The sequence below is a fragment of the Anolis sagrei genome, chromosome 3 (assembly GCF_037176765.1).
Source record: "Anolis sagrei isolate rAnoSag1 chromosome 3, rAnoSag1.mat, whole genome shotgun sequence".
Classification (NCBI taxonomy): domain Eukaryota; kingdom Metazoa; phylum Chordata; class Lepidosauria; order Squamata; family Dactyloidae; genus Anolis; species Anolis sagrei.
Genome location: NC_090023.1, coordinates 16,615,783 through 16,629,103, shown reverse-complemented (window position 1 = coordinate 16,629,103; position 13,321 = coordinate 16,615,783). Strand labels below are relative to the sequence as shown.

At 45.0% G+C, this 13,321-nt stretch overlaps 1 protein-coding gene across 3 annotated transcripts in view; it reads left to right on the top strand.

The window, feature by feature from the left end:
- The first annotated feature begins 2,192 nt into the window (after positions 1-2,192).
- Positions 2,193-13,321, top strand: part of NOX4 (NADPH oxidase 4) — a 150,441-nt gene continuing 139,312 nt past the window's right edge. Inside the window, exon 1 of one of the 3 annotated variants that reach the window (XM_060771126.2) lies at positions 2,193-2,358. Coding sequence is in view for 2 of the 3 variants with exons in the window: in XM_060771127.2 (XP_060627110.2) it covers positions 2,302-2,358 (57 nt within the window). In the remaining variant the exon portion in view is untranslated. The remainder of the gene's footprint in view (positions 2,359-13,321) is intronic. The other 2 variants (XM_060771127.2, XM_060771125.2) reach the window with 2 other exon arrangements.

Genomic DNA, 13,321 nt, shown 5'->3' with positions numbered 1-13,321 from the left:
GCAATCTTCCAGGGGTTGGGTCACTGTGAGAATTTTTTGGGCTTTATGGCCATGTTGCAGTAGCATTCACTCCTGATGTTTAGCCTTTATCTGTGGCTGGCATCTTCAAGAACCAATGAAGCTACTTGCAAAATGCCAGGCAAAACACCAGGAGAGAATGCTACTTGATCATGGCCATACAGCCTGAAAAACTCACAGAAACTCAGTGATTCTGGATATGAAAACCTTCAGCAACATGCTTCCATAGGTTGTTGGACCATAACCCCCAACAGCCTCAACCAAGAGTGAGAAATGCTGGAAATTTTCCTCCAACAAACTCTCATTGAAGGTAACCATGACACTCTTGTGCTGCTAATCCCTGAAATTTTAGGCAGCCATTCAACAGGTGAAGTTTTTACCTAATGTTCAACCAGGGGATGAACTTTAGAATTATAGAATCTTAGAGTTGGAAGAGACCTCATGGGCCATCCAGTCCAACCCCCTGCCAAGAAGCAGGAAAATTGCATTCAAAGCACCCTTGGCAGATGGCAATCCAGTCTCTGTTTACTTGTGAATCTTTTTTTCCTAAAAAAAAAAAATGTTGCATTTCCATCAATTTCCATCTACAAGATGAGTCAAGATGAGATAGTATCCATAAGACCCCATATTACCTACTCCTGATGTACAGGGTGAGGCAGCATAACTTCCTTTTTTAAAATGCGTGCCATTCAGTCGGTTGAAGACATAGCGGAGCACTAGTGGTCTCGTTCAAGAGGCGGGAGTATAAAGTTTTGTCCTGACACAGTTCAGTCACCATCATGCGTTGGAACAGTGAGGAGTGTGCTTTTGCCTTTGAGGCTTACTTTTTGGGTGGATTTGGAGTGGCCGGCCCGCTCTCCAGATTTGGCCCCTTGTGATTTTTTTTCTATGGGGTTTTTTGAAATCCTGTGTTTATGTGAACCGTCCAAGGACCCTACAAGATCTGAAGACCAACATCCAGGGTGAAATTGCCAACTTAATGCCTGCTATGCAAGTCATGACAAATGCCAGTCATGACAAATGCCAGAAATCAGTTTACTCGGTGTATGGAGAATGGGGGATGTCACGTACCTAATTTGATCTTCAAAACTACGTAAAACAAAACTTTAGGTATGCTCCTACATTATAATTTTTTTTTAAAAAAAATTCTAATTCATACAATGGGTTTTATTAAGTTTTGAAAAAAGGAAGTTATGCTGCCTCACCCTGTAGAATCCTAGCTCTGGAAGAGGCCATCCAGTCCAACCCCCTGCCATGCCAGCTAATCACCCCCCAAGGATGGCCAATGGCAACATTCACACTTGCCTCAAGCAGACAAGAGTTCTTTCTCCCACCTTGGACATTCCAGATATATAAACCCCATTTTCCTAGTTTCCAACAAATCTCACAACCTCTAAGGATGCCTGCCATAGATGTAGGTGAAACGTCAGGAGATAGTGCTTCTAGAACTTGGCCATACAACCTGCAAGACTCTCAGCAACGCAAAAGTGTTGTCAAACTGCATTCCTTCTTCAGTTCTTTGTTTCCCAAAACACCTGGCTGTCTTGCCAGGTGTTTTGGACTGCAAACTCCCAGAAGCCCCGTGTGCTGGCTGAGCCGCTTGAGCATTGCGCCATGGCAAGCAAGGAAAGCGTTGCCAAACTGCCTTCGTTCTGCAGATCTTTGGTTCCAGGTGTTTTGGACTTCAACTCCCAGAAGCTCTGAGTGCTAGCTGAGCCGGTTGAGGCTTCTGGGAGTTGAAGTCCAAAAGAACTTGGACAACTAAGTTGGGGGAACCACGGATAGAGAGGCAGCCTTTGCGTTTGGATGAAAAGCCCAGCGTGCCCAAAGTTTCCAGAGCTGAACGCAACCGGAGGTTTCTCAACTCCTTCGTGAGCCGAGAGAGAGAGTTGAAAAGAGCACAGAGACCGTCCCATTGGAAAGCAAGGAGCCCCCCCCGCTCCCCGTTCCTTCCCCAAATGCACCGGACCAAGCAACTCTGCATCTCCCTCCGCCTCGTTCCAGACAAAGGAGCGCGTCGGCGCCACCCTGGAATTGTCTGCGAGGCGCAAAGGGAAGGTGGAGAGGGAGGGAGGGAGGGAGGGAGGGAGGGAGGGAGGAGGGGGGAAACAAGCCAGACCCCCCTCCCAGGGGGACAGGGGGGGGGAAGGGGGCGGCCGGAAGGAGGCCGGGAGGGGGAGGGCTGGCTTCCCGAGGCTGAAAAGGAAGAGCCCGGCCCCGGTTGCCCCTTCCAAGCGCCGCATTTCCGAGCCGGGGTTGGTGCTTTTGGAGACAGGCAGAACCATGGCTCCCTCTTGCCGGAGCTGGCTGGCCAACGAGGGCTGCAAACATCTGCTCCTGGTAAGCAATCGCGGATATCCCCCTCCTCTCGTAGCCCTGGAATCCCGCTCTCCCAAAGCACCTTGGAGAGCAAGAAGTTGGTTAGGGAGCATCACACTTTGGGGAGATGGCCCCCAAGGAAGGCATCTTCAGCCAACTTGAGCGTAGGCTACTAAGCGAACTTCTTGCTCAAAGGTGCCCCCAGATCCCTTTGCATCCTGGTAAGAAAGGGGAGAAGGAAGGATGGATGGATGGATGGAAGGAAGGAAGTCTAGGGGTCGGGAGTGCGCTTTTGGGGGAGGAGTGTGGGGGATGCTTCCACGCGCAAGGTGTGCTTTTGGTTCTACAGGTTGAGCATCTCTTCTCCGGATTTCTGAAATACCCCAGAATTGTCAACATGTATGACATCTTTGCTTCCCGATAATTGGGTGTAGATAAACTTTGTTCCCTGGTATACAAATATCATAGATTCTGTGGGTTTCTGTGAGTTTTCCAGGCTGTATGGCCACATTCCAGAAGCATTATCTCCTGACGTTTTGCCCGCATCTATGGCAAGCATCCTCAGAAGTTGTGAGGCTGGTTGGAAACTAGGGTCTGGAGAACAAGCCCTGTGAGGACAACCCACCTCCCTATGTGGCAACTCTTTCACATATTTGTACACAGCTATCACATCTCTTCTCAACCTTTTCTTCTGCAGGCTAAACATGGCCCTGGAGACTTGAGTTCCTTTAGAGTTCTCAGGTATCCTTGGACTACTTTTTCCTTATTTTGAATTGCATTTCCTCTATTACCTTGCCCGCTCTGTATTGCTTAGGTTGAACATCCATCTTCTTTAGGGAGACGACTGAAGCAGAGAAGGTATTGAGCAGCTCTACCTTCCTCGGAAACTTTTAAACAGAGTATGGATGGCCATCTGTCAGGGATATTTTGATTGTACTTTTCCTGCATGACAGGGAGTTGGACCAGATTCTCCATGTGGTCTCTTCCAACTGTATTCATAGAATCATAGAATCAAAGAGTTGGAAAAGACCTCATGGACCATCCAGTCAAACCCTTCCAAAAAGCAGGGAAATTGCATTCAAAGCACCCCTGACAGATGGCCTTCCAGCCTCTGTTTAAAAGTCTCAAAAGAAGGAGCCTCCACCACACTCTGGGGCAGAGAGTTCCACTGCTGAACAGCTCTCACAGTCAGGAAGTTCTTCCTCGTGTTCAGATGGAATCTCCTCTCTTGTAGTTTGAAGCCATTGTTCCGCGTCCTAGTCTCCAAGGAAGCAGAAAACAAGCTTGCTCCCTCCTCCCTATGACTTCCCCTCACATATGTATACATGGCTATCATGTCTCCTCTCAGCCTTCTTTTCTTCAGGCTAAACATGCCCAGCTCTTTAAGTTGCTCCTCATAGGGCTTGTTCTCCAGACCCTTGATCGTTTTAGTCGCCCTCCTCTGGACATATTCCAGCTTGTCAATATCTCTCCTCAACTGTGGTACACAGAATTGGACACAATATTCCAGGTGTGGTCTAACCAAGGTAGAATACAGGGGTAGCATGACTTCCCTAGATCTAGGCACTATACTCCTATTGATACAGGCCAAAATCCCATTGGCTTTTTTTTGCCACCACATCACATTGTTGGGTCATGTTTAACTTGTTATCCACGAGGACTCCAAGATCTTTTTCACATGTACTGCTCTCAAGCCACGCATCCCCATGCGTTTCCTTATTTCGGGTTGCATTTCCTCTATTACCTCATCTTCTCTGTATTGCTTAGGTTGAACACCCATCTTCTTTAGGGAGAAGACTGAAGGAAAGAAGGTGTTGAGCAGCTCTGCCTTCCTCGGAAACTTTTAAGCAGAGGCTGGACAGCCATCTGTCAGGGATACTTTGATTGTACTTTTCCTGCATGGCAGGGGGTTGGACCAGATTCTCCATGTGGTCCCTTCCAACTCTATTGTTCTATGATTCTGTGATTCCAAAGCATATGATATGGGTCTAGGGAATAGTGTTGGTGACCACAAGAACATTGATTGTATTTAGCATCTGTAAAGTCATTCATTCATTCTCTTCTGTCTAGTCATTGAACCAAAGACTCATTCAGACTACATACAGGAAGCCCCTACCTGTTTGGTAGGTTAGTTACAAGAGCTCTGTCAGAAAGTGGGATTGGTGACAGTGAAACCATGGTTATTTTACCTTGCAAATGCATCCTGACTGTTGAAAACTTTACATAACCAACTACATATCACTTTTGAATGTGTGATAAATCTGAAAGAGCTTTTGTAATCAATTTGAAGGGAATCCTCCCTTTCCATATGCCTGTAAGCCGTCCTGAATAAGCTTCCTAAGCAAGAAGAACTGACCCCTCATCAGATTAATGGAACTTAATTAATGGGGTGATGGGTTAGAAAGTAAGGTGTCAAAAGGTGGAGGAAGTCTGTAACTATTGTACACTGATACTGTTTTAACTGTTCCAGATACATCTGCCAGAATCCTGGTGTTTGTAGTTTCATGAGGCATTAGAGCTCTCCGGTAGAAATTTCTATTTCGAAATCTATATAAATAAAAATGTAATGTTCGTTTGTAGGATTAACATAACTCCAAAACCACTGGACGAATTGACACCAAATTTGGACACAATGCACCTATCAGTCCAACAAGTGACCATCACTCATAAAAACACTGAAAAACACAACAGAAGGTACTTAAAAGCCAAAAAACAAAAAATACATTACAATGCACACACACATACACAAACACACATATGTCGCAGGTTCAAATCCAGGGAGCGGCATGAGCTCCCGCTGTTAGCCCCAGCTTCTGCCAACCTAGCAGTTCGAAAACATGCAAATGTGAGTAGATCAGTAGGTACTGCTATTGGGAAGGTAGCGGCGCTCCATGGTGTCATGCCGGCCACATGACCTTGGAGGTGTCTATGGACAACACCGGCTCTTTGGCTTAGAAATGGAGATGAGCACCACCCACCAGATTCGAACATGACTGGACTTAATGTCAGGGGAAAACCTTTACCTTTACCCTAAACAAATATATATACACACAAAACACATATGCACAGACTGGGCCACAGCAACGCGTGGCAGGGGACAGCTAGTACCTAATAAAACGGCTAATTCTAGAATTCCATTGGACAGATATTGAAGTACAGTAGAGTCTCGCTTATCCAACGTCTCTTCATCCAATATGTGCTCATCCAACATTCTGTATTATCCAATGCAGTCTGCCTCCTGGCCGGATCCACAGCTGTTTCACTGCATTGTGATGTTTTGGTGCTAAATTCGTACATACAGTCATTGCTACCATGTATTGAACTGCTTTTTCTGTTGATTTGTTGTAAAATATGATGTTTTGGTGCTTAACTTGTAAAATCATAACATAATTTCATATTTAATAGGCTTTTCCTTGTTGTTGTTCATTTGTTCAGTTGTCTCCAACTCTTTGTGACCTCATGGACCAGCCCACGCCAGAGCTCCCTGTCGGCCGTCACCACCCCCAGCTCCTTCAAGGTCAGTCCAGTCACTTCAAGGATGCCATCCATCCATCTTGTCCTTGGTCGGCCCCTCTTCCTTTTTCCTTCCACTTTCCCCAGCATAATTGTCTTCTCTAGGCTTTGCTGTCTCCTCATGATGTGGCCAAAGTACTTCAGCTTTGTCTCTAGTATCCTTCCCTCCAGTGAGCAGTCGGGCTTTATTTCCTGGAGGATAGACTGGCTTTTCCTTAAACCCTCCTTATTGTCCAATATTTTCACTTATTTAACATTCTACCAACCCGTTTATGTTGGATTAGTGAGACTCTACTCTAGTCTAATTCTGTAATGTGAAAGAGACCTGCATTTGCTTCCTGCCAGTTTATCAAGTAGTTCAGCTGTGCACAATACCCATGTTCTAGTGTTATAACTCCATTGAAAAAGTTTTGATCAGGGATAGGAGTTGTAGGACTGCAGCTTGTAGCATTCCTTTCCATTGCTATTTTGTCTAGGGTGATCTAGAGGGCACATGATTCTCACTCTCAGTTGGAAATACGATTCTCCCATAAAGTGTGAGAAGTCCCTGTTTTGATTCTGGACAAACTAGTTAAGTGACTGTACCTTTAGAGAGCAGAGGGTGATTATGGTAAAGTACTTGCTTTGGATGCAAAAGGTCCTGGGTCCAAATCCTGGCATCTCCAGTTAGAGGTACCAGAGCTCATTCACACTATTTAGTTATAAAGCTACTAGCTGTATCTGCCATGTGTTGCTGTTCCCAACCTTCCCTCCCTATTTTTCTCCTTGCTTCCCTCCCTCTTTCCTGCCTTCCTTTCTCTCCTTTCTCTCCTTCATTCCTTCACTGCCTCTCCTTCCTTCCCTTCCTTTTTTCTTTCTCTCCTTCCTTCCTTCCTTCTCTACCTATTCTTGGCCTGCAACTCCCAGCAGTCCTCCTGATGGATCTACCTACCTACTATCTATCTCTATCTAATCTAATCTATGTATCTTATCTATCTGGAGGATTGCTGGGAGTTGCAGTCCAGGAATAGGAAATATGTACAGATTGGGATGTTCTCAAAGAAATCCAAGGAGAAGCAAACTTGCAGTTTGGAACTAGGACATTTGGAGCATCCTCCTCCCCTAAAGGGCCTGGTTTAGGGAATGCTGGGAGCTGTCATTTTCACGCATGCGCTGTGTCAACATTTAGCTTTTTTGTGTTTTTAAGTCCTTTCCGCTGTTTTTTTTTGGCCCAATATTCCATAGGATAGAAGTATGACAACTAGAATAAAATATATATTTTATATGTTTTATATATTTTATACATATTCATATATAAATAAAAATGTAATATTTGTGTTGTTGAAGGCTTTCATGGCCGGAATCCATGGGTTGTTGTAGGTTTTTTCCGGGCTATATGGCCATGTTCTGGAGGCAGTTTTTCTCCTGACGTTTCGCCTGCATCTATGGCAAGCATCCTCAGAGGTAATGAGGTCTGTTGGAACTAGGAAAAATGGGTTTATATATCTGTGGAATGACCAGGGTGAGACAAAGGACTTTTGTTTGCTGGGGCTAGCTGTGAATGTTTCAGCTGATCACCTTGATTTGCTTTCAATGGCTTGGGAGCGCCTGGGGGGAATCTTTTGTTGAGAGTGATTTCATGTGCCTGTTTGTTTCCCCTCTGTTGTTTTGCTGCTGTAATTTTTGAGTTTTTTAATACTGGTAGCCAGATTTTGTTCATTTTCATGGTTTCTTCCTTTCTGTTGAAATTGTCCACATGCTTGTGGATTTCAGTGGCTTCTCTGTGTAGTCTGACATGGTGGTTGTGAGAGTGGTCCAGCACTTCTGTGTTCTCAAATAATATGCTGTGTCCAGGTTGGCTCATCAGGTGCTCCTCTATGGCTGATTTCTCTGGTTGGAGTAGTTTGCAGTGCCTTTCATGTTCCTTGATGCGTGTCTGGGCGCTGCGTTTGGTGGTCCCTATGTAGACTTCTCCACAGCTGCATGGTACACGGGAGACTCCTGGAGAGGTGAGTGGATCCCTCTTGTCCTTTGCTGAACGTAGCATTTGTTGGATTTTCTTGGTGGGTCTGTAAGTGGTTTGTATGTTATGTTTCCTCATCAGTTTCCCTATGCGGTCAGTGGTTCCCTTGATGTATGGCATGAACACTTTTCCTCTGGGAGGATCTTCATCTTTACTCTCGTGGTTTGTTCTCGGTTTTGCAGCTCTCTGATGTCTGAGGTGGAGTATCCATTGGCCTGGAGAGCCCAGTTTAGGTGGTTCAGTTCATCTTGGAGAAGGTGGGTGGATGACAGATTCAGATATGTGGATGACACCTTCACGATTTGGAGCCATGGAGAAGAAGAACTCAACAGGTTCCTGGAACATCTGAACAGCATCCACCCAAACATCCAATTCACCATGGAAAAAGAAAATGAAGGAAGACTGCCTTTTCTAGATGTCCTAGTCATCCGCAAACCAGATCAACAATTGGGTCACACCGTTTACAGAAAACCCACACACACAGATAGATATCTACATAAAAACTCCAACCATCACCCAAGTCAAAAAAGAAGTACAATTAAAGCCTTGGCAGACCGTGCAAAAAGAATCTGCGAACCCCACCTTCTCCAAGATGAACTGAACCACCTAAGCCATTGAATGCAAATCAAGGTGATCAGCTGAAACATTCACAGCTAGCCCCAGCAAACAAAAGTCCTTTGTCTCACCCTGGTCATTCCACAGATATATAAACCCATTTTTCCTAGTTCCAACAGACCTCACTACCTCTGAGGATGCTTGCCATAGATGCAGGCGAAACGTCAGGAGAAAAATTGCCTCCAGAACATGGCCATATAGCCCGGAAAAACCTACAACAACCCAATGTAATATTTGTTTGTGGGATTAACATAACTCAAAAACCACTGGACGAATTGGCGCGAAATTTGAACACTACACCCCTAACAGACCAACAGGCTTTACAGTTTAGGAAGGGATGTTTAGAATTCTGTGCCACAGCACTCTAGTGCTTGCCTATCTACCAACCCCAGAATACCATGGTTGTTTAAGTGGAATGATAGAATTATAATTGCGTAGTGTGATGGGAGCTTTGGGTAAGTGCTGATGGGAAAAAAACTCCCTGGAACCTTAGCACCTGCTGCTCTAAACAGATATTAGACTAGTTGGTTAAAGTACAGTAGGCCCTCCACTTTCCTAGAGGTTAGGGGTGCATGCCCCCCTTGGAAGACCTCAACATTCCAAGAGAGAAGATATTAATCAACTCTGTGAATATTCAAATCCAAAGTGTTAAACCCAGTGGAAGTATCCAATTAAAAGAAATTGAGAAACCACAGCTCTGTGAAGGAATACAAATATTGTATTCCAAAGATTCAGCCTCTGATGTCTTAAGATGGTTGGATTGGTTCATCATTCAGTTTTATCACGGGACCCTCCCTCCCTCGTTGCAACAATTTCCTCCTTTTTTTTTTAAAAAAAAAAGTACTTTGTTTTCTGCAGTGTAAGGCCCTTGAACCTGCAAGGATGGCCTTGGGGTGACATGTGGTCCATTAGAGAGGGGCATGCAATTGCTTGAATGTCCTGCTGCTAAGGGGGCAACTTGTAGGCATCTGTTGGGCTACTGTGGGAAACAGGATGCTCCATTGACCCTTGGTCTCATCCAGCTGCGCTTTTCGTAATTTTGGAGATAGAGAAAGTCTGCCTGTTTGCAAAGCTGGAGAGCTACTAGCCATCAGTGGTTCCCTGAAAAGCAAGGGGAAAGGTTTTTGTGCAGTTTCCCTTATCTGAAAATCTGAATTACTTCGAAATCCAAAGTTGCCTACATGAATGGCAGAAATAGAAAATTTGAATGTCCATTGTTACCTTCCAGTTTTTATACTCTTATATTAATAGTGTATTGTTTGGACCTCAGTGCTACGTCCATGGATATTTGTTGTTGTTTCGTGCCTTCAAATTGCTTCTGGCTTCTGGCACCTCAAAGACATGGGCATTTCCTGACAAGGCTTTTCTAGGGTCACTTAGTGGGTTTCAACGGCTCTACTGTTATTTGAACCCTCATCCCTAAGTATTTTAGTCCAATGCTCAAACTGTTTAAACTCGCTGGCTCTCTGTGCATGGAATACCTAGCTACTTTGGATCTAACATCAGTGCTGCACATGTTGTAAAATGAATCCAGCGCTTCTTTTGTACCACAGCCACAAGGTTCATTGGCATCTAGACAATCCTGTTTTTCCTTGCCAAATTTTGTAATGATTTTTAACCTTACGTATATTTTGCCAATTCGGGTCTGATCTACAGTGTGATCATAGCTCAGGAAACAATGCTTCATGAGGCTGCCTCTGTCATCTTCCATAATGTATTGCATGATCATCCAAATTAACATGTAAATGGGTTGCTGTGAGTTTTCTGGGCTTTATGGCCATGTTCCAAAAGCATTCTCTCCTGACGTTTCGCCTACATCTATGGCAGGCATCCTCCGAGTTTGAGGGGTCTGTTGGAAACTAGGCAAGTGAGGATGTGTAGTGTCTGTGGAATGTCCAGGATGGGAGACAGAAATCTTGCCTGCTTGAGGCAAATGTGAATGTTGCAAATGGCCACCTTAATTAGCACTTAATGGCCTTGCAGCTTCAAAGCATGGCTGTTTCCTGCCTGGGGGATCCTTGGTTGAGAGGTGTTAGCTGGCCCTGGTTGATTCTTGTCTGGAATTTACCTGCTCTTTATTTACTGTCCTGATTTTTTTTAGTACGGAGCTGTATAATACAATATGGCCCACTTATCCATGGATTCGATATTCATGATTTCACTTCCCCGTGCTCCAAAAAACATTCATCTTCTCCTGGAAGTGTTTGTGGGGTGTATTCAGTATAAATTGGTTTATATGGGGGATACATTTGAGTCCTTCCAGCAGATGCATGAAACAGTGAATGTACTATTTTCTTTTATGTGCACAGAACATCCTTGAGCTTTGGGAGTTTGCAGTGGCAGCAGTGGCAATTCTTCCCACTCCCGCAGCCAAGGTTGTTGCATGAATATATACACACCAGCCTCAGGATTGGAGAAACAGCACTCTCCAATATCTTGTTGTTGTTGTTCATTCGTTCAGTCGTCTCCGACTCTTCGTGACCTCATGGACCAGCCCACGCCAGAGCTCCCTGTCGGCCGTTACCACCCCCAGCTCCCTCAAGGTCAGTCCAGTCACTTCAAGGATGCCATCCAATATATCAGTGAAGAATTCCTGCTGGATGGTGTTCAATCCATGGTTGCTTTTTCACAGCATGGCTGTGGCACAGCTAGCTAGTAGCCAGCTGCATTAAATCACTACTGACTGAGAGGTCATGAGTTCAAAGCCAGCCCGGGTCGGAGTAAGCTCCTGACCATTAATAGTCTAGCTTGCTGTTGACGTATGCAGCCAGAAAGACAGTTGTATCTGTCAAGTAGAAAATTTAGGTACCACTTTATGTGAGGAGGCTAATTTAACTCATTTACAATGAGCTTGTTGACCGAAAGGTCTCAGGTTCAAATCCGGGAGCGGCGTGAGCTTCTGCCAACGATGTTCAAAAATATGCAAATGTGAGTAGATCAATAGGTACTGCTCCGGCGGAAAGGTAACGGTGCTCCATGCAGTCATGCCAGCCACATGACCTTGGAGATGTCTATGGACAATGCCGGCTCTTCAGCTTAGAAATGGAGATGAGCACCACACCCCAGAATTGGACACGACTGGACTTAATGTCAGGGGAAAACCTTTACCTTTACCTGCAATGCCATAAAACCTTCCAGCAGCATGCAGAAGAATGAGGAAGTACTCCATCAAAGGATCTGGTGTCACAAGTGAATGGTGAAGTGGCAGCTTCCCCTGTGGCCGGAACCAAGCATACTCTCATGAAGCCAGAAAAAGCTGAATTGTTAAATTGCCTTTGTGTCTGTCTATATATGTTGTATGTCCAAATGGCATTGAATGTTTGCCATGGATATGTGCATTGTAATCCACCCTTAGTCTCCTGCAGGGTGAGAAGGGTGGAATATAAATACTGTAAATAAATAAATAAATAAATAAATAAATAAATGTCTCTTGTTTCAGGGGTGCATGTCACATGTGAATTCAAGTTCGGGTCAGCTATACTCAGGATAATAATTGTGAAGGAATCTTAGGGATTGCAGTGTCTTTCTGCTTGAGATTGCTCTCTTTCTTGGGAACTTTCATTTAGCTTTTAAGTGTTCTGTGTCCCTAGAGCAGTGGTTCTCAACCTGGGGTCCCCAGATGTTTTTGGCCTACAACTCCCAGAAGTCCCAGCCAGTTTACCAGCTGTTAGGATTTCTGGGAGTTGAAGGCCAAAAACATCTGGGGACCCCAGGTTGAGAACCACTGCCCTAGAGGCAAGTCCACTAGCCTTGAGTCTGTGAATGTAATTAATAGTAAGTGATGCAACAATTGTAGTATGTATGAATAAGAATAGATTTGCAGAATCAGATCAAAAATCCTGTTTTATGGGGCTACCTGGATATCTTCAAAATGTTCCTAACCAGTACTGGGCTTGAGAGTGCTTTAGGTCAGTTGTACAGTATGACCATCATATTGATAGGTCTAGTATCTCTGATTTCACTTATCCACATTTTAAAAAATGTGGATAAGTGAAATAGTTAAAAAATAGCTCCCTCTGTTGTTCATTCGTTCAGTCGTCTCCGACTCTTCGTGACCTCATGGACCAGCCCACGCCAGAGCTCCCTGTCGGCCGTTACCACCCCCAGCTCCCTCAAGGTCAGTCCAGTCACTTCAAGGATGCCATCCATCCATCTTGCCCTTGGTCGGCCCCTCTTCCTTTTGCCTTCCACTTTCCCCAGCATAATTGTCTTCTCTAGGCTTTCCTGTCTCCTCATGATGTGGCCAAAGTACTTCAACTTTGTCTCTAGTATCTTTCCCTCCAGTGAGCAGTCGGGCTTTATTTCCTGGAGGATGGAGTGGTTGGATCTTCTCGCAGTCCAAGGCACTCTCAGAACTTTCCTCCAACACCACAGCTCAAAAGCATCTATCTTCCTTCGCTCAGCCTTCCCTAAGGTCCAGCTCTCACATCCGTAGGTGACTACAGGGAATACCATGGCTTTGACTAGGCGGATCTTTGTTGCCAGTCTGATGTCTCTACTCTTTACTATTTTATCGAGACTGGACATTGCTCTCCTCCCAAGAAGTAAGCGTCTTCTGATTTCCTGGCCACAGTCTGCATCTGCAGTAATCTTTGCACCTAGAAATACAAAGTCTGTCACGGCCTCCACGGTTTCTCCCTCTATTTTCCAGTTGTCAATCATTCTTGTTGCCATAATCTTGGTTTTTTTGACGTTTAGCTGCAACCCGGCTTTTGCGCTTTCTTCTTTCACCTTGATTAGAAGGCTCCTCAGCTCCTCCTCGCTTTCGGCCATCAGAGTGGTGTCATCTGCATATCTGAGGTTGTTAATGTTTCTTCCAGCAATTTTCACCCCAGCTTTGCATTCATCCAGCCC